The sequence below is a fragment of the Crocodylus siamensis genome, chromosome 2, assembly GCF_052110815.1.
Source record: "Crocodylus siamensis isolate JL-2025a chromosome 2, ASM5211081v1, whole genome shotgun sequence".
Taxonomy (NCBI): domain Eukaryota; kingdom Metazoa; phylum Chordata; order Crocodylia; family Crocodylidae; genus Crocodylus; species Crocodylus siamensis.
The window spans coordinates 288,209,793-288,230,487 of record NC_143396.1 but is presented as its reverse complement, the minus strand read 5'-3'; the positions used below and the strand labels follow the sequence as shown (position 1 = coordinate 288,230,487).

The following is a 20,695-nucleotide window of genomic DNA, read 5'->3' as shown; positions in this document are numbered from 1 at the left end:
TTTGTATAGGACAAACATGAATTATCCTACAGTGTGTGGCAACCTGGCTTGATTTTTTTTTTTCTTCCTAGTACATCTATTTGGGTGAACTATTTTCATGCAGTTTTGAATGTCTTAGAGGAATTAACACTTAACTTACTCATCATCCCTAAGTTTTCCATCGTGTGAGCTATTATCTTAAAGAATGTGGAGCTTTTTGTTTAAATCTTTCTTCATGCAATCTGTCCTAAAATGAATATTGATTTTTATGGGCTCTAATTTTTGTAAGCCAGTGAATTTCTGCTTGGTTGTGAAGAAAAACCTTTTGTTAACTAGAAAATAAAGCAGAAATACCATCTCTGCTGACTCGTTGCTGTACTTGTTGCTGATCTGTTTTGGCTGCAGTAGACATCTTCAAGCACATCTAACAAATCTACATTCAGTTCAGTAGCCACTTTGATGGGCATAGGTGAGGTTGAATAGGATTTTCAAAACTACTCACCATTGGTCATTGACTGCAGATGAAAGTTGGATGAAAATGGAGTGCTTCTGAAAATAAACGTGTCTAAGACAATTTATTGTCTACATGCCACACCTCTGAAATCTGTTGGGTTTGACGGAAATGTGTTTTTGTATTTTAGCAATTGCAAGAATGTAGTGAAGAGGAAGAGGACAGGGAATGCTTAAAACAAGCCATTACAGCTCTCCTGAATCTGCAGTGCAGCATGGAGCGGATTTACAACAAACATTCGCCTCGGCGTCGGCCTGGGTAAGCATACCTTTAAATAAGAAGCTTTCTGAATCTCAGTCTAGGGTATAAGACTTTACTTTAAAGTCGCTTCTTGCTAAGCATTTGGTGCTTAATCCTGGCGAGTGCCTAGCTTGAGAAATAATGCTGTAAGTTTTTAACTTTAGTTGTAGGAGTTGTTTTCTAGTCTCTGATAACAAAAGTGAAAGCAGCTAATCCAATCATTCTTGTTTTTAAAGAGAGACAATGTGTCGTTTCTACAACCGCCAAGTAAGAAGCAAGCACCTTGCCATCAAAAAAATGAATGAGATTCAGAAAAATATTGATGGTTGGGAAGGCAGAGATATTGGCCAGTGTTGCAATGAGTTCATCATGGAAGGTTCACTGACAAAAATAGGAGCCAAACATGAGCGCCACATATTTCTCTTTGACGGCTTAATGATTAGCTGCAAAAATAATCATGGACAATCCCGGCTTCCGGGTTACAGCAATGCAGAGTACAGACTTAAGGAGAAAATTATCATGAGGAAAATACAGATCGTGGATAAAGATGACACTTCTGAATATAAACATGCGTTTGAGCTAGTGTCTAAAGATGAAAACAGCATTATATTTACTTCCAAATCTGCTGAGGAGAAAAATAATTGGATGGCAGCTCTGATTTCCCTTCAGTATCGCAGCACCCTTGATCGAATGCTTGACTCTGTGTTAGTGAAAGAAGAAAATGAGCAGCCGCTTCGGCTGCCCAGCCTAAGTGTGTATCGTTTCATAGTGGCAGACTCTGAAGACAACATTGTTTTTGAGGACAACCTGCAAAGCAGAAATGGAATCCCCATCATCAAAGGAGGAACGGTAGTGAAACTCATTGAAAGGCTCACCTACCACATGTATGCAGGTATTGCAGTATTACCTTTCTTATATCCTATTGCTTTAAGTACCCTTTATAATGGACAAGTTTAGTCCTTTCCTCTTCTCGTTTTTCGGCTAGTCAAGACCTCTGAATGGATTCAGACGAAAAAGCACTGGTTAAAGTACTTAGGTAATTTTAGTAAAACTGTCTGTCATGTGAACTGCTAAGTGTCCTTCAGTTCAGAGGGCTACAAATAAGACTGGTGTCCTCGTGTTTTGGAACGGGGACTTGACATTTCAGCAGCAAAACCCTCTTGGCTTCAAAAATGTGCTGTCTGCCACCTCATTCAAAGGCACCCTAGTTTCTCAAATTATGAGCCTCAGGAAAAACCACCATTTGCACTTCCTCTGTAGAGACATAGCTGAATTGAGCAGGTTCTGCCAAGGTTGCTGCATCAGGGGGAAACGGGAACATGTCAGGACTAAGACTGGCTTTAGGTAAAACCTTAATTGGAACCCGTGTGCTTATTTCAGTGGTCCTCAACCCTTTCAGAGTCAGGACACTCCCCAAAACACTTATAAATGTGACAGCATCTTTGGTTGAGAACCACAGTTGTGCTGCCTCAGTTTCTTTCCGTAGTTCTAAGCCAGGGTGCTTCATGCTTTTCCCTGTATTAGGATTATCTGAGGAACCTAAAACAGATGGGAGCCGAGGCACAAATAATGAGTTTTGTGCTCTGGGCAAAACTTCCCTGTGTGGTGGTGGAGGTGCGGGGAGGTTGTGGGGGAAGAAAGGTGCTCTTACCTGTGCAGAGTGTCCTGCACTTGGCTTCTCTGGCCAGGCGAGTTACTCCAACCCAGCCTGGATCCTCCAGCCAGGAATTGCAAAGGGCTGCAGTTGAAGTGCATGCGCTTGCCATAGCACTTCCTGATCTGACTGCGCGGGCTTGTCCCAAGAATAGAGGGTGCAGAACAGTCCTACCTGCTTGGCACACCTCTGTTTCTGTCTAGAGCATGAGGGGTCAGACCGGGAAGGTGTCTGAGAAGAGCGCAGGCTCCAGACACAGCTGCAGGGCAGATCCACCTAGCTGTGGCAGCACTTGCACTCGGCATGCCTGAAAAGCTCTTCCAGCACCCTGGTTGAGAACCAACCACATGTGTTGGTCCTGTGATTATTCCAGAGGCCACTGTCTTTCTAGTATGACTGGCCTAGTTGCAGCCAGGAAAGTTTAGGTTGGATATTAGGGAAAACTTTGTCACTAAGAGGGTGGTGAAGCACTGGAATGGGTTACCTAGAGAGGTGGTGGTATCTCCATCCCTGGGGGACTTTGTTTATACTCAACAAAGGCCTGGATGGGATGATCTAGTTAGGGCTGGTCCTGCTTGGAGCAGGGGTTTGGACTAAGTGTCTCCTCCTGAGGTCCCTTCCAACCCTCCTTTCTGTGGTTCTGCTTTGGCAGTGAATCCAGGTGGTTTATCATCTTTAGGATGCCTTCAGTTGGAGGGAATTTTCAGGAACAGAAAGGAAGTCATTGATTAATACTGTACAGGAGAATTTCAAAAGCTAAGGGAGACGATCATGTCCAGTGCTACAAAGGAAGGAAAATGCCATTATCCATTCCTTTGCCTTAAGGGAAAATATCCCTTCCTGTCTCCAGTTTGGAGATTGGTGTGAGCTGGAGCAGAAGAGTGAGCCCCTCTAGCAGGGAAATTTTGGGTCTTCCAAGTACCAGCAGGACCATGTCAATTGAATGCTGCCCTAGAGAACTGGATTCTCTCTTTATTCCTCCAACTTCCTATGTAATGCTGAGAAAATCACTTAAATCAGACATTCACAGATGTCCGCTAGCTGTTTGTTCCTCATTTTCTGCAGTCATTTTATCACACTTATGTTTTGAGTTGCAGATATGCTGTGAATTTAACACCTACAAATGAAGTCTATGAAAATCATGCCTTGAACACAGTGCTATGAAAATCTACTCTGAATGTATTTTAAAAAGTCGGATCATGGGCAGCACAAATTAGGCATCCCATATTAGCTTCTGCTTTTGATATTAATGTATCTCCATTCACCATCCTTAAAATGCTACCTCATCTTGCTGAGCTATTAGGAAAAAAGTCCATTACAGTAAACTGTTCAAGTGCTGCAGTGATAATTTCCTCATGGGCTTTTTCCATGTGCTTCATTTTTCTTCAGAGCAGGTTCAATTGGTGTGTAGCAAACAGCACATTAATTGGATGAGGAAAAACAGAATATTAAAAAGTTGCTTATTCAGTGAGCACCATCCAGCATTGGCAAGGAGGCAAGCGGTCCTGTCGAAAATTAGTACGTGACATTAGCTGTGTCATAAACAGGGATCTGGGTATTCCATTTCCCACAGAGAAAAACGCCCACATTCGCACATGCACATGGCTGCTAGGCAGCCTGGAGAGCAGCTCCTGCAGATAAGTCTGTGGGGGTTGCAGATTGAGTACCCCACAGGGAGGGAGGGAGTTGGGCTGGGGCTGCTGCCCAGCCAGGCGGTGCATGGGGCTTAGGGCCTGGGGCTGGAATGTGCAGCCACCAGGCCCCAGGGGGGAGAAGGACGGGGCCGTGGGCAGGTCATCTGGAAAGCAGGAAGGGTGGGCTGATTCCCTGCTGCTGCATGTGCTCCTAGGGATGGCAGGGGGGACCCATTTCCCCTCCCCCCCCCCAAATCTGTGCATAGTGCAGGCTGCCCATTGTGGGTTCAGGTTTCCTACCCTGCTACCCTCCCCCAGGGCCGCGGCAACCCAGCACGGCAGACCAGATCGGGTCCACGTGGGAAAGCTCATTGCCACTGTGAGCTCCACGCTGCCCCAGCAAGGCATCTCCTGCCCACCTGGCAGCAGTAGGGGTGGCAGCATGGGGTTGTACCCCCTTGCTGCTGCAGGGCAGGCAGGGAACGCGTCACCAGGGCGGCAGCACGGAGTTCACAGTTGCAAGGAGCTTCCCTGCCTGGCTTCGCTCTGCCCTGCCACACCGGGTCATATCCACCGGGCTGCAGAGGCCCCAGTGGAGGACAGGGAACCTAAGGCTTGGCTGCATGCACCCCCCACGCCTGCACACGGATCTGGGGGGCATTGGTCCACCTTGCCCCCCCACCCCAGGGAATGCATGCAGCATCGGGGAACTGGCCCCACTCCCTGTCTGAGCCCGCAGCAGGCAGCCTGCACCCGCCCCTACCCCACATGCTCTGCTCCAGCCATGCCGCTCACAGGGGAGAGGAAAGCAGGCTCTGTGCTCCACTATGCCACAGCAGCTGGGGTTCAGATGCTGCTCTGGGGGGGAAGGGGGATGCGAACCCGGGTCCCTGGCCCCATAGCCCTGGCAGCTAAAAGTCCCATCTGGCAGACCTGTGGGTGGGGGCAAGGGGCACCAACAGAGATGGTAAGTGAGGGACACCAGAAGGGCTTGGGGGGGAGTGAGGGACATGTATCTATGTTCTGTGAGCCAAGGGGGAAGGGAGAGCTCTGATTTTTCATGATAAAAAAACCCGAAATCAAATACCTGAATTTATACATTTTTAGAATTTACTTTATGATATTGAGTGAGGCACTGGTAGCCTTCTGAATTGCTTTAAAATGGTAAATATATCAATAAACATTGTGTTCATTTGATACCTATATACAGTATATAGTGGTGTGTCATTTTAATCACGGATTTTGGGGGTTTTATCAGAGAATTTGCAATTTTTTTATTTTTATTTTTTTTTTACCAGGGAAAATCAGGATGCCTGGTGATAAACAGTAGAACAGATTCCACAACTTTTCAGGGCAATCTCCATCATTAGAAGACTTTAAGTGTAGGTTGGACAAACACTTGGTTGGGATGGTTTAGATGAGGATGGTTGATCCTGCTATGAACGGGCCATTGGACTAGATCAGTAGTGCTCAGATCCTGACCCACAGAGCAGTGTCATCCTGTCCACAGGGCTCACCACCAGTCTGCACATTTGGTGGCAGGGGAGTGGCAGCAGCATTTAATTGCTGCTTTCCTGCTGCCATTTTTTCGTTTCCTGTGGGCAGTCCTGTGGGCTGAATAACGTGGCCCTGCATGCAGTCAGATTGCATGTGGGGTCAGGCTGGTGTATGGCCATGTCCAGGCACAGGATGACTTTCTGAGTTCCCTTCCAAGCCCTGTTTTAGAAATTGCACAAAAGGGCTGAATTCAGATATCATAAGTCAGGAGTGACCAACCTATGGCACAAGTGGGACAAACAGCCTTTTATGTGCAGTACCCAACAGATCAGAAAGGGAACAGGCAGCACAGCAGCTTGTAAAGAAGGAAGCAGAAAGAAGAGCAGGAGTTTAGGCAGAGGAAGGGAATTAGGGTGGGTCTCGGGGAGGACATGGGGCTTACTTGAGGCACACCTGTCAAACAGGTGGGCCCTCACTGGTGACCTTAATTTTGGAACTTCCTAAATTTGAATGCTTGACTTCACAACCTCTTGGCACTAGCATGCCATACCTTTTAATACATTTTTCAATGGCACTTATGGTATTAAAAAAAAAAAAAAAAGGCATTTGATGCAACCACATCTGAATCATGCTATACAATCGTTAAAGTAATTCTGATTTATTGCCATTAAACACTCCTTCTACTTGTTTTTAAATCTGTCTTATTCCAGCATAATTTTACAGTCGAGATTTGTGTGCATTACAGTTTTTTAATAAAAGTTAAAATCATTCAGTAACATTCTTTTATTTTCTTGCTTTGCTTTTACAGATCCGAATTTTGTACGCACTTTCCTTACCACATACCGCTCCTTTTGTAAGCCCCAAGAACTATTAAATTTGTTGATCGAAAGGTAAGCAGAAAACTTTTTGTTCTGGGATGTTCATTTTAGTCCACCTGCTGTTTTTACTTGATGTTTTGAAAACAATGTAATGATGCATTTTGGTCTGGCCAGTGTACCAGATATTCATAGTTTTTCAAGTTTCCCTATATTTGTAAAACACAACTGTTTTTGTTTTGTTTTGTTTTTCTTTTCTTTTTTGTGTTTTTCTTAAACAATGAAAGTTTAACACTAGTTTAACACTGGCTCCTTTTCTCCAAGTTGTTATATTAACCAATTCCAAATTTCAGGCTATGGCTGTACTATTAAAGTACACTGAGTTAATTAAGGCTGATATTTTTCTTTTGAATGACAAAAATGGGGTCCATATCTTGTTCTTTGCACACTTTGATGTTTTTGTAAATTTGGGAGCTGTTGGCCATCAGCAACATTACCAGGATCACTACGTGGAACTGGCTGTCGTGTAATAGCAGGGCATACTCCAGAACATAGCCCAGCTCATCGCCCCATGAGTATACCCGTTTGGGTACACTTGCACTCTTTCCACTACCAAAGGATGTCTTGGGGCCTTGAGTATGTGTGTGGGCACATGCTAGGCATGAGCCCTTGATTTGAAAGACTTTAGTCTGACCATAGTTTCAGATCCTGGCAGGGCTGGCTGAGCTTCAGCTTCACAAAAAATAACATGAGGATCATACAGTGTGTGTGTTTTGGAGAACTCGGAGGGGGTGGTTACGTTTTCTTCATGAATATTAAAGGACTCTGATATTTTTATAAGAAGGAGCTGACAACATGGGTAAAGAGAGGTGGTGGAATCTCTGTCCTTTAAGGTTTCTAATGCCCTGCTCAACAATGACCTACTTGGGGCTGGTCCTGCTTGGAGCAGGAGTTTGGACTAGATGTGACCTCCTGAGGTCCCTTCCAGCCCTCATTTTTTACGATTCTATAAAACAATTCTTCCGTTTTTGTATTACGCCACTTGTCATGCAGCTGTTGCCTACCTCTATTCCAGTGTTGCAAAGTAGTTTGATGTGTAATTTTGTGAATCCCACTGGTGCCCTTGAACTGGAAGTCACTATATTCATGACAGTGACAGTATCACATCATAATAGCTTTACTAGTGATAACAAGCACAGGGCTATAGCACTTCCATTATGGACCACTTGTTACAGCTACAGTACAAAGAAGGAGCTTTTGATCTGAAACATCATGTTTGTTATAAGCTTGAAAATGTTGGAGGTGGGGTTTTAATTTGATTTGATTGGCTTTTTTTAAATGTATTTGGTGAGGAGGGAGGAAAAAAACAAATAAGACAGAACAAGTGGTGTGCTTATCACTCCCTGACCATTTTGCCTATGTCTTATCCCACTGTCTCCTTACCTTTTATAGTTTCATAATTGGCCGGGTCAGAAGGGACGTGAGCAGATTATCAAGTCTGACCCACTGCCGTGAGCAGAAAAAAATGCTGGGGTCAAACGACCCCGGGTAGGTGTCTATCTAGCCTCCTTTTAAAGACCCCCCAGGGTAGGAGCGAGGATCACTTCCCTTGGAAGTTGGTTCCAGATCCTAGCCGCCCTGACTGTAAAGTAGTGCCTCCTGATATCTAGCCTGATATCTTGCTGTCCTTCTAGTGGTAAGCTTTTGGGGTCATAGATCATGTCACCCAGTGCACATGTAGTGGTGCTCCAGTCTGAAGTCCCTTGCACTCTACTAAACAGTAATAGCAAAAGTGACTGGTTTTTAATTATGTAGCACAAGCACAAGCACAAACACAAGGATTTGCTAGCTCTAAAAGATATAGTCCTTGTCACCAGCAGCTTGCAACCTAACAGTGCAAGACTCAAAACTTCTTGAGTAATAAACATTTGTAGTGAAAACAGTAGTGTAATTAATTACTCATGGATTTAAGGAAGAACTTGGAGGGATGCTGGTGGGAAAGAGATGCTCATTTAAAGTGAAGGGGGCAGGAGGTAAAACATGAAGAAAGTGGGGGGAAGAGAATAAGAAAAAGTGAGGTAAGGTTTAGATGTGGGTAGGGTTTTATAGGACTCTGAAGATGATTGAGCTCACAGATGGATCATAGTTAAGAATCAGAGGAGGGGGCAAAAATAAAGTTGAAAAAGGGCAGTAATGCAGTCCTTAACTTTGTATTACATAACCAAAGGTGTGGACTTCCAGATAGCCAGGTAGTGAATCAGATGGTATTAAGGCTGTATGTACTTGCCTATGATCTGTACTGGTTAAGTCAGCTGCCGCTGTGCTGTGTGTGCGCTGCCTACTGCTGCCCTGCTGTTTTCCTGCCCCTATTGTCACAGTCCAACTACAGCCAGTGACAGCAGATTCAAAGCTGTGAGGTGCTGAGTTAGAGTGTAAAAGCTGCTATTGTAGGCAGCTGCTGCAGGACATGGCTTTTCTGTTCTGATTCGATCACAGTATGAGTGCTGCATTTCCCAGTAACGTACAGCAGGTCTCTCTCTGGGGCCGGTGCATGCCACAGTTCCCGTGTTGTCATGACTCATTTGTGAATAGCACCTCTCCTGAACCAGTCAGGGCCAAATGTCACTGGAGTAGATGCACTAAAAGATGAGGCTGTAATTAAGTTAATACAGATGGTTTCTTCATTTATTCAGGATATTTCAATGTTAACTGTTTGTAGTTGATTTTCGTTTTAAATGGCTTGTGGTAGAAAGGTAGTGTTGGGTTATTTGACCCCAGCAGTCTTTCCTGCCCAGAGCAGGGGGCTGGACCTGAGGATCTCATGAGGTCCCTTCCAGCTCTAAACTTCTGTGAATCTGAACATTTCAGCTACAGCTGTGTACAAACACTTCTAAGAATAGGTCCTCTTGCCTTAATTCATTAATCATTCCATGTGTTAATTGATTAATCATTACCATTGGTGAATTTATTCAAAGGTTTGAAATCCCAGAGCCTGAGCCTACTGAAGCAGACAAACTGGCTATAGAGAAAGGAGAGCAGCCCATCAGTGCAGACCTGAAAAGATTTCGAAAGGAATATGTCCAGCCAGTACAACTCAGGTTTGAATGTTTTCGTATTTACTTTGGACAGACTTCACCTTAAGTGTTATTCTGAGGTTGAGGAAATCAGATTCTCTTGAAACTGGTGTCAAATGAATGGTCCCAAATTATGTTCTCATTAGTCATTTGGGATCTTGTGAACAAGGCACGGCAGGCGAGTAATCAAGGGAGGGCTACCTTAGAGATTTTGCTGGGCAGGAGCCATATGCCTGCCTGGGGGCGGGGGGGTGACAGCTGCCCCTGGGGGCTCCATCCTGTTACACCAGTAACCCTGTTTCCTCACACTGTTCCCTTCTCGTGTTCTCGCTGTTCAGCAGTCTGTAGAGAAGGTGAATGTGAGACTCATTGGAATAGGGAAACTAATAGAGAACTAATGGGGGTTATGATTGGACATAGGATTGGAAGAAACCTCCCGGATCATCACGTCCGGACCACTTCCATTGCAGGCATCTCAGCATATCAACCCTTCATAAACTGATGAAGCTCTGTCTTAAAACTAGTTAGTTTCTTCCCCCCTTTACTCCCTGACTTGGAGGCTGTCGCAGAACCTCACTGCTCTTGACTGTCTTCTGATTTCCAATATAAATGTAATCATGGGCAATTGATATCAGTTTGTTCTTGTGCCAGCCTTGTCCTTTTGCTTGCAAAGCTCATTTCCCTCCCTGATGTTTACACCCCATTGAGAGAATAATCATATCCTTGCTTGGCATTCATTTGGCCAAGCTGAGGAAGCCAAGTTCTCTTAGCCACCTCTTGTAAAATAGGCTTTCCATTTCTCTGGAGCTCCCTGATCATCCTCGGAGCTTTTCGCTGCCTGGAAATGTGCATGGTGTTCTTGATGAAGCCTTATTAAGACCTTATACAACGCTATTGACCCTACTTGCCACAGTACCTTGCCTGGATTACATTCCCCTTTTTTCACAGCATACATAGCATGACTGAGTTATACTGTGTCTGTCCTGTATCCTAGAGCAGTGGTTTTCAACCTGTGGGGTCCATGAAAGATGACTATGATCAATCAAAAGTATGTGAATATGCTCACTTGCCATTCAAAGAGGTCTGTGCCTCCATTTGAAATTTGTTAGGGGTCTGCAAATGAAAAAGTTGAAAGCCATTGACCTAGATGTTCATTTTCTCTCTCTCTCTCTCCCCCCACCTTTTTTATTTTTTTTTGAGACCTCTTGTGAGCCCTCAATGCATCTCACCCCCAGGTTGCACTCCTAATGCCATCACTCAGGGCTCCTGCTATCATGCAGGGAGCCTGTTCTGACACGCTGGAATAAATTGAGTTAGCTGAAGCACAGAAATTGCCACACTCTGGCAGCCTTCCATGTCACGTGTATCGGTACCCCCATGCTAAAAAAAATGGCGGCAAGGCACTTTGAAATAAAACATGTTTGGTGAGCTTTAGTTCAGAGCACCCTGTGCCACTTTTCAGTGCGGGGACGCTGATGCACAACTCAGTGGTGCTTTTAATTGGCACAGCTTACTAATTAAAGCACCCAGTGCTGCATCCCAGACCACATATAAAAATACCCTTAAAGACTATTTAGTAGTCTCAGCTAGTGCAAAATGTTCAGTTTTCTTTTCTGTACTGACGTGGAAAGATTATATCTGTGTCACGTGAAGTGCTGCCTGCTTTGGATTCAGTTCAAGGTATTCTAATGCATCTAAATGCAGTGCGAGAGAATAGCTCAGATTATTTTGCTTGAGGGAGAGAAATAAATTACATTATTCTGTTCCATCTCAAAAGTCAACGTCATGTGATCAGCTAGTCAATCAATCATTTTAATACTTACTATTTAAGAAAATAGAGAAAAAGCAAGTGAAAAATTGTGGGTTTTTTGGGGGTGGTGGGGGAGAATTAGATCTTGTCCCACTTTTGTTACCATTTTTGTAAATAAAATGATGCAGTAACAATACGGTTAGAAAATTTTATAACAGCATAACTTGATAACCAGCTTTTGAAAGAAAAGTCCAAATAAAAATAACAATTTTTTTTACTTAAACTGCTTATAAGAACATTGTTTTGATTTTTTTTCCCCCTTTATAGTTTTCTTTTTTCATTTCTCTGTAGCACTCTAGCATTCATGGTCTTGGGGGTTTTAAATCCTGAAAATTTCAGTGTTAACATTGAGACCAGTCAAAGACAAGGCTCCCTTCAAAGTCTTAGCCACATCCCATTGTGCAGATGCATTATGATTAGTCTTTCATTACATAATTGCATGCAGCTTTTGCAGGACCCAGGGTTCATTCAGCTTGCAGGTTGGATGTAGTTGGGGGTTCAAAAACACTAAAGGTGATTTTCTCCCCTTCCCCTCTTACTCCTTTCCCCCCACTCTGTTTTTCAGGATATTAAATGTTTTTCGACACTGGGTAGAACATCATTTTTATGACTTTGAACGAGATCTGGAGTTACTTGACAGACTGGAGACATTTATTTCAAGTGTAAGAGGTATAGTATAATTATAATTCGTTTGCTTGCATGCTTGCTTGTTTTACTTTCTTTTATATTCTGGGTGCTTAATCCTGCTGGGTTTTTTTTATTTGTAATAGCTCACGTGAGCGCATCAGTCTCGCAGCATAAATGTTAGCACGGTTGAGCCCGAGGCTTGACTTGTTATCAGCAAATAACTTCTAACAGTATTGCATTATTTTATCAAAGTTTTTATCTAGCTTTTAAATATTTAATGTCAACATTTTCTGGAGCCCATATGACTCTTCTAGAATTCAGAACCTCTTCCTCTTTCACACTGAGTTCCTGGAGAATTAACTTTTGCAGAATTGTATATTGATATTAATTGACAAAAATGGCAGTTGAAGCTACATTGCTGATGCTAGAGACCATATTTAGATTATGAAAGTAGGCATCCAACAGTACATTTCTGAGTCACTAATTTATAAATGAGCAATTCATCCCCAGCTGGTTGACAAAGTCACAACATGAGATGTTGCTGATAAAGACTTTGTTTTATCCAGTCCCTTGAAAGAGGTTTAACTTGGACTCTCTAGAATACCCAGTCACTTCATGTACTGTGCCTTTATCAAGCAAGGGGAGATCATTCAAAGATAAATGTTATGGACTTCTGTTCCTCAGATCTTTTCAATCAAATATGAATTTTCACAATCCAGAGTAAAGTTGTCAACTTGAACTGCAAACAGTAAACTCTAATAAGGTGTGACATAGTGAAGGACCCAGCAAAAGCCAATGCTGGACTTGGGGAAGAGTGTAAAACAGGACCCAGGACTTGCCAGGGAGACCCTCCACCCCCAATCATCCAGCATCCCCTCCCCAGCCATCTAATCCAGGCAAGTGGGGAACCAGTGTAGAAGAACCAGCTGAAAACTCTAGCTGTTAGGAAGGGAAGCTGCCAAAGCTAGGAGAACCACCGTTTGGAGAACATCTCTGCCCTGAACTGAGCAGTTGTTTTGCTTTGACCTTTTCCATCCCTAAAGTTAAGGAAAGATGGATTAAAGTCACCTTGTGTGGTATCAACATCTGTAGAAGAGAATGCAGCTAAAAAAATAAGGAACCAAGAGATCTAGGTGATTCAACTATGTAAAAAGTCAACCAGACTCCAAGTAGCTGCATAACACTTCAGAGGATTTCCAACAGTTTTTTGATTGGACTCTGCCCATCTGCCTCCTGTTTCTGCCCAACCACTTTCCTTCCACTTTGCTCAGCCTCTTTACTTCAGCTTCATTCCACACCTGGCCCTTGACTCCCTTCTCCTCACCCCTCTTCCCTTCACTTCCCCCTACCTTCCCCCCATTTAGTTGTTCCTCTCCAAGTTAGCCTGAAGCCTGGCAAAAGTTAGGGAAGGGAGCTGTTTAGTCTCTACAGTGTCACCCTGCCCTATTTTCTGCCTGTGTAGACTGTAAATTCTTCAGGGCAGGGGTGGACTATTATTCTGGGGGGCATTTGGAGAGCCCAGAGATGTCACACTCTTGGTTGCCCCTAAGGCTCTGCTGTAATGAGCATGAAAAATTCATCCCCAGAATGAGCACTATGCCTACATTTGCAGGCACAAATGCAGATAATTGTGGGAGTTATGGGGCATGTTTTCAAACAAGACTAAAACATGATTTATAACAGGTTTAGGTAAGTTTTAGTCCTATCCAAAAGTAGTGATTGCCGACCTCATTTCATAGCAGTAGCAGAAGGATACATCAGCCTGAAACCCCTTTTGGGAATCTGTCACGGCATAAGTGTGAATCTTGTTTGATGGTTGTTATTTTGCAGGCAAATCCATGAAGAAGTGGGTGGAATCCATTGCTAAAATTATAAAGAGAAAAAAAATTGCTCAAGCAGATGGAATTAGTCATAATATTACCTTTGAGAGCCCACTGCCACCAATTGAATGGCATATTTGCCATGTTGGACAGCCTGAGATGTTTGACCTCATGACACTTCACCCCATAGAAATAGCTCGGCAGCTGACACTTCTAGAATTTGATCTCTACAGGTGAGTGTTCAAATAATGAATGTTCCCTAACTAACTTTGTGTTGGTCCCATATAGCTCACTATTTGAAGGGCTTGAAGATGCAGATTTCCTTTTCTTTACTAGAGAGAGCTACCAGAATATGGTGATCTAAAGTACTTTACTTGTATATGGGTGGGGGGAGTCAATGATTTGTTTAGTCACACTTCAAAAGTTTAACTGGCCATGATAATTCAATCTGGAAATTGTATTTACTAAACGGCAGTCATTTTATTATAGCTACCCCACAGCTTTCCCTTCCTTTGGAAAGGAAACACTTAAACGGGGGTGTCAGTATTGCTTGGGTCCCTGGACTCGTTCCAGGCTGCCGGGCTCCTCACAGGCCAGGTTTAAACTCGCCTTCAGTGGTGATGATGTTAACCCTACATGGGCCCGAGCTGCTGGGTCAGCTCAGGCACCTTCAGAGCTTGACAACACCATCATTTGCCCTTCCACTGCTGAAACGTGTCCCCATGGGGCTCTGTACTCAGGATTTCAGCAGTGTGAACCCCCATGGCATCCTGAGCTATCATGTCAGCTCAGAGCCATGGGAGCTAATGTTGCTGCTGCTCACCCAGCCACTGAATCCATGGCCCTTCCAGGAGCTCCACAAGTCAGAAGACATAGCTCTGGGAGCCCAGTCCAGCCTGTGGGCCACGTTTGACATGTGCATTAAGGTAATCACCTTGCTGTTCAGTTCAAAGAATCTGCTGCGAACTGAGTCTGCTCTCCTTTGCTTTTTTGATTTGCAGTGTCACAGTTGGCTTGCTCTGCACGCTGGAATAGAGTATGTAGGGCAGAAAACAAAATCAGATTTACTCAGATGCGTATTAAATTTCTGCCAGGACAAAATATGGATAATAAATTAAGACACTAAAATTCGCGTGTAGTCAATATTAGCCCCTGAATGAGCCAACCTTGTATTTAAAGCTTATACCAGTGTGGGAGGGGTGTTTTATAAGGCATGCTGGTTGCGTCCGAGAGGATTTTACTCCCCAAGGACCATCATAAAAGCTAAGGGTATGCATATGCAGCAAAACGAAGGCATGGTTGCAGCCTGCACTGACATCTGTACTGGCTGAATTGAGTCAGCATGGATCACAACAGCAGTGAAGATGAAGCTTTAGCATGCACTAGCAGACAGAGCACAGCACTTGGGTTATGGTCATTGTTGCTAGCTCATGCTGCTGCCTCCATTAGTATCTGTACTGATTTGTCAGTCTCAAGGCTGCCTTGAATAACACTCTCATGGAGGAGTCTATTGGCTTCTATTTATCAAATATCAAGTCACGTTAGGGCCAGAAATAATCTCCCCACCCAAACCTGCAACACATGAATTAAGCTATTAAAACATCCCTATGCTGCTTTTTCTTTAACAGGGCAGTGCAGCCTTCTGAACTTGTAGGGAGTGTGTGGACTAAAGAAGACAAAGAAATCAACTCTCCAAATTTGTTGAAAATGATTCGTCACACTACAAATCTTACGCTCTGGTTTGAAAAGTAAGTGCAGGGGGTGTTAGCGTTGCAGTCTTGAATCAAACTGAAGATTGGGTTTTCTGCTGTTGCCTTAAAGTTTGAATCAGCTGTATTTCAGTAACTCTGAAGGCCTGCCTCTGTGCACGTGCTGCTGTAGGTTGTATGCGTGCTCCTTGTACCTGATGCCAGACTTTTGCCAGCAGTTTTCACCTGATCCCTGCACACACTTTAGCTATGCTTATGAGTGACATAAAGGGTTAATAAAGGACAATACAGGATGAACCACTCCAGCAGTCCCTTCCCCCCTGCCCTTAGATGCCACTGTAGCCTGTAGCTTTTACTTTAGCAACTTCCCTTTCTAGTGGTATATAGTTAACTTCTTGGGATGTGTCTGCATTGCAGTCAAAGTTGTGACCTACCCCAGTAATCTCATAGCAGTGTGGAACCTGGCTTTTAATGCAAGCCAGCAACTGAGTATTTACTCAGGATCCCAGGCAGGCTTGGAAGGCCATGCTGGTCCCCTCTGTTGTTGGTGTCTGATTGGGCTGACTTAAAGCTAGCTTGGCTGTGTCTCTGCAGGCTGCAGTCACTCCTAAACATACCCGTGGAATTGAGCTTATATAAAATAGGGGTGATTTTTAAGGGGCATCTTTTCTCTGTCTCTCACTCTTCATTTCCCACTCCATTCTACCTACTCTCATGTGCTGTTGAATATGTGCAGGGACATGTATTTGAAGAAAGAGGGTCCTTATCTATACAGTTACTGGAGTTTTGAGATGTTGCTCTGCATGTTCCACTACCCCCCACTTCCCTTCTGCTTCGGTTCCCTGTACATTCTGTGGAGTCCCCAGCAGAGAAGGAACTGGTGCCACTTCCCCCTTTATCATCCTCAGTATGGTTTGCATGCAGATCAGGTAAATGCTGCTAGCAAAGATCTCTAGTTTTAGGCAGCTGGTGTACATGTACAACACAGAGGGACAACACATCTCAAAAAACTCCAGGTACTGTGCAAGTAACTTATATATTTCTGCAGAGAGGGTATGATTGGCCCTCCATGAGATGTAAGCAAAAACCATGAGTAGGCTGCTTTCCTCTTTTCAGTTTTAAATGACATATTTTGGGAAAAGCATCAAGAGTCTTTCTTTGCATATCCACAAATATTTTTTTTTCTTTTCACTTCTCCACTTGAAAGTTTTTCACGCTTTTACTTTCTTAATCCAACATGTGCAATTACACCGTCCATTCGGTTTGTCCTTGTGACTCTTGAGATGACACCAAGGCTGTGCAAATAGAGTGCAATATCTAGAGTAATGGTATTCATTTTGACCTCTCCATTTGTTGAGACTAAAACTTAATCTCAATGCCTTTGTAAACTGTGAACTTTCTGTACCAACATTTCCAAAATTGCTGCTTTTTTTTTTTTTTTTTTTATATTAGGTGCATAGTGGAAACAGAGAACTTTGAGGAGCGAGTGGCTGTGTTAAGTAGGATTATAGAGATCTTGCAAGTTTTTCAAGACTTAAATAATTTCAATGGTGTGCTGGAGATAGTCAGTGCGATGAATTCTGTGTCGGTGTACAGACTAGATCACACATTTGAGGTAAGTCTTATGCATCATACTTAAACTGACCTGAATCAAGAAGCACATACTCATTATTTAAAAGCCTAATGTGAAATGCTCACGGATAGCGTTGTCATAAAAGTTCAGGTTTTTAATGGGCTGTAAAGGCACTCGCCTGCTTGCTAGCTCTGTTCCAGCCCAGTTAGTTGAATGTCGCAATCATTTTCTGGCTGCCTAGTGACTTGTTTGAAAAGAGTTTGTAGCCTTAGTTCAGTTCCCTAGTGGATGGGAGGGAAGAAAACCCCAGAGCTGTGAATTTGCCACCGCAAATGCTCTGACAGCAGGTTTTCTATTGAAATGGCAGGGGTGGAGGGAGCAGTCATACCGCAGATCTCCACAGATTGCAGGTCTTCGGTAAGCAAGTTTCAGACAGTTTAGCTCTTCATAGGTGAAAACAAATACCTTGAACTCCCTTTGGGAGCAGAAGGGTTACAGCTAGGGCATGGGGAAGACACGTTGCCACAAAGGCAGGTGATCCCTTCTTCCTTTAGTTGCTGGGGCTGGAAGCTACAACCTCATTGGCACTGCTTGTCCCCTGTCCTATACTCTCCCCTCCCCTGCTCCCTAGCTACAGGTGATCCCAAATGATTCCTTCTTCCTTTAGTTGCTCATCTGAAGGGTCCACATACAGGAGTGGACATTTACAAGCTGTATTCCAGGCCCTTATTCAGGAAGGTGCAAGCTCACTTTAAGGACCCTGTTTCTCAGTAGGGGTGCTGTTAAGCTTATTTTTAAGCTGTTCTGTTCTGAATGTATGGCAGCATAAGCAGCCTGGCAGAAGCTGGCTTGAGCAAATTTCAAGTAAAACATTTGGACTATTGGAAATTAAGCAGCGCTGACTTCAGAAACAGAAAAGTACAAGAGCTCATAGTTGCTTGGTGATACCTTTTATTGAACCAGCTCTGTAGTTGGGAGGGTTCTGGACAAGCGTTCAGGCACAAAGAGCAACTTTTTAACTAAAATTAGTCTGTAGTAAGCTATGAGGCGATACCAATGAAATAGGACTCTTGAAATTCAGACAACAATGTGTAAAGAAATATTTGTACAGGTATTGCTTCTAGATAAATAACGAGTGTGTTTAGTTTTGAAATGTGTACGAGACAAATCGGGATCATGTTTTTAACTGATGGAATAAAGCACGTGATGTAGTAGCACGTAAAACATAAGCTCATATCATGAAACTGAGTTTTTATTCGACTCTGGACGCGAGGGGTATGAGGAAAACTTGTTTTTGCTAACCATCCCGCACAAAAGATGCACATTGCTTTTTCTCTTTGATAAATTAGGCATTACAGGAGAGAAAAAAGAAAATATTGGATGAAGCAGTAGAACTAAGCCAAGATCACTTTAAAAAATACCTAGCTAAACTCAAATCAATCAACCCACCCTGTGTGCCTTTCTTTGGTAAGTAGTACCACAGGGCCTGAGTTAAGGTCCTTCATACTGAATTTCTTTTCTGATTACATCTGTTGAACCTGTCTGAGGTTTTGTCAGGGGTATCAAACTTACCTTGTGCCCTGGCCTGAGTCCAGACCACAGGGCACGAGGAAGCTGCCACCACTGTCTGCCCGCCATGCACCTGCTGCCGCAGTGGACTTCCGGCACAGGGCATGTAGTGGGGGTCAGTGCCTGGGTAGTTTGAGTTGCAGTAGTGGCAACTGGTGAAGTGGCCAGAGGGCAGTGGGCTGTGTCAGTCTTTTCTTGTCCTTCTGCCTCCAATTATTATTCTGCAGCAGGCCACTGCGCCCAGCCACGCTGGTTGTCCGCTGGCCTGCATCGAGCAACGGCGTGGGGTGGATCCGGCCTGTGGACTGTGTTTGATACCCCTCTTCTATGTTGTCCTCTGCCAAGGGACTGTTCTCAGCCTGCACCTCCCCCTTGGTTTCATAGACTTGTAATGTTTGTGGGTACTTAACTCCAGCAGTGTTTCCAGTTACAGGTTAGGGGTGAAAATGTTTCTGCCTTCTTTTCGCATTTCTTAGGAATTTTGCATTTTCAAGAATAGTTTTGAAAAAAACTACAGTAACAACTCCTACTTTTACTGAATTTTTTTACCTATTAAATATGCTAATATTCCTTGGCAATATTTTATTTAAAGGTTTCCTCTGCTTTACAAAAAAGTTACTGAATATTGCCGTACATGTGCAAACTTAAGTTAAAGAAAATAAGATTTCTCTTAAAGTTTGAATTTCATCTCCCTTTTTGTTTTCCTTGACATCATCCCTTTACTGCATGCTGGAGATGTGATCTCTGAATTCCTGACCTCACTATAATAATATATTATTGAGGTGACATTTTACTTCCCAGGAGAATGTACAGCCCCATTGCTGTTGCCGGTGAATTCAGCATTGGTGCATTAAAGGAAAAGGCTTCCTTGACTTACGTGTAGAGCTCTTTTGTTGTCATTTGTCAGCAAGAATGAAAACGGGTGTTGGGCTGAAAAGTGAAAATTGTCTTCTTTTTTTTTTAAATTAGGAATATATCTTACAAATATTTTGAAGACAGAAGAAGGGAATCCTGACTTCCTTAAAAGACAAGGGAAAGAGCTAATCAATTTTAGTAAGAGAAGAAAAGTAGCTGAAATTACAGGAGAAATTCAGCAGTATCAAAACCAGCCTTACTGTTTACGGATAGAGCCAGAAATACGGGTAATCAAAGAAGAATTGCAATATGCTTATGCTCATGAACGCATGCTTCAGTGTTACTAGGTGCATAACGCAAGCATGTCGTATAATCTATACTCACTGTAATTGTTCTGGCTGTGGTAGCAGCAGGTGTGAGGGAGGAACTGCCGTAATAGCAGAATAACTGCAAATGATAAGCAGACATCTTCAAACATGCACAAATTCCTCTGTAGTTCATCATGTTAGATTTATGGCTAATTCAGTCACTACTCTGCAGCAGATACTGCTTGCTTTTGCTGTTATATTTCACAAGCACTCTGGGAATGAGTGGATGTGTTTAGTGTGGGAGGAATTAAGAGAATGGCTATCAATTATAAAACACCAGAATGATATGATGACAAACCAACGGTTTGTATAGAGGAAAAGAATGCCTCTGATCTAGAATCAATCCTTTGTTTTTATCCAGTGTATTTGAGCCATTAAAGTGCATGCTGACAAAAACCTACTGAACAGGCTGAACTGAGTTGGTTATGGATTGAAGCTAGTTAAGAGTAGAAAAAATATGAGTAGGAATAAGTGATCATTTTTCAGCTCCATAAAACCTTAAAAAATAGGGGGGGTGTTAATCTGGGTTCTGCCCAAGACTATCATTTATTGTGTTCCCAAATTGCAAAGGGTACTGACAGTTACCTAGTAGGATTTGTAGCTGACAGTTGTTTAGGTTAGCCAAAGATTAGAGAATCCTGAAGAATTTAAAAGGACTTAAAGCAAGGTATATTGTCAACATGATGCCAAATGAAATCTCTTTGCAAACATAAGATAATGCTTAGGGAGAGTAGGAACTTCAAATACCCATATGTGCCTTCTGGGGTTTTACATTAATGAACAGCTCCAGGGGAAAAAAGACCTAAGCCAGCTTAGTAAGCACTTCTGCTCAGTTTACAGCAGCAATAAACATTAGGCTGCAAAAAGAATGAGATGGAGAACAGACCTGAAAATATATTAATGCATTAAAAACCTGTTTAATAATAGATCATACACCCTCCCATGGAATACAGAGCCCAG

At 43.3% G+C, this 20,695-nt stretch overlaps 1 protein-coding gene across 1 annotated transcript in view; it reads left to right on the top strand.

Moving 5' to 3' along the window:
* SOS2 (SOS Ras/Rho guanine nucleotide exchange factor 2) overlaps positions 1-20,695 on the top strand; it is a 71,506-nt gene that overhangs the window by 40,440 nt on the left and 10,371 nt on the right. Inside the window, exons 9-18 of the mRNA XM_090034331.1 lie at positions 621-748; positions 967-1,622; positions 6,324-6,405; positions 9,306-9,428; positions 11,780-11,883; positions 13,672-13,894; positions 15,290-15,409; positions 16,823-16,985; positions 18,293-18,410; positions 19,482-19,654. Coding sequence (XP_089890457.1) covers positions 621-748; positions 967-1,622; positions 6,324-6,405; positions 9,306-9,428; positions 11,780-11,883; positions 13,672-13,894; positions 15,290-15,409; positions 16,823-16,985; positions 18,293-18,410; positions 19,482-19,654 — 1,890 coding nt within the window. The remainder of the gene's footprint in view (positions 1-620; positions 749-966; positions 1,623-6,323; positions 6,406-9,305; positions 9,429-11,779; positions 11,884-13,671; positions 13,895-15,289; positions 15,410-16,822; positions 16,986-18,292; positions 18,411-19,481; positions 19,655-20,695) is intronic.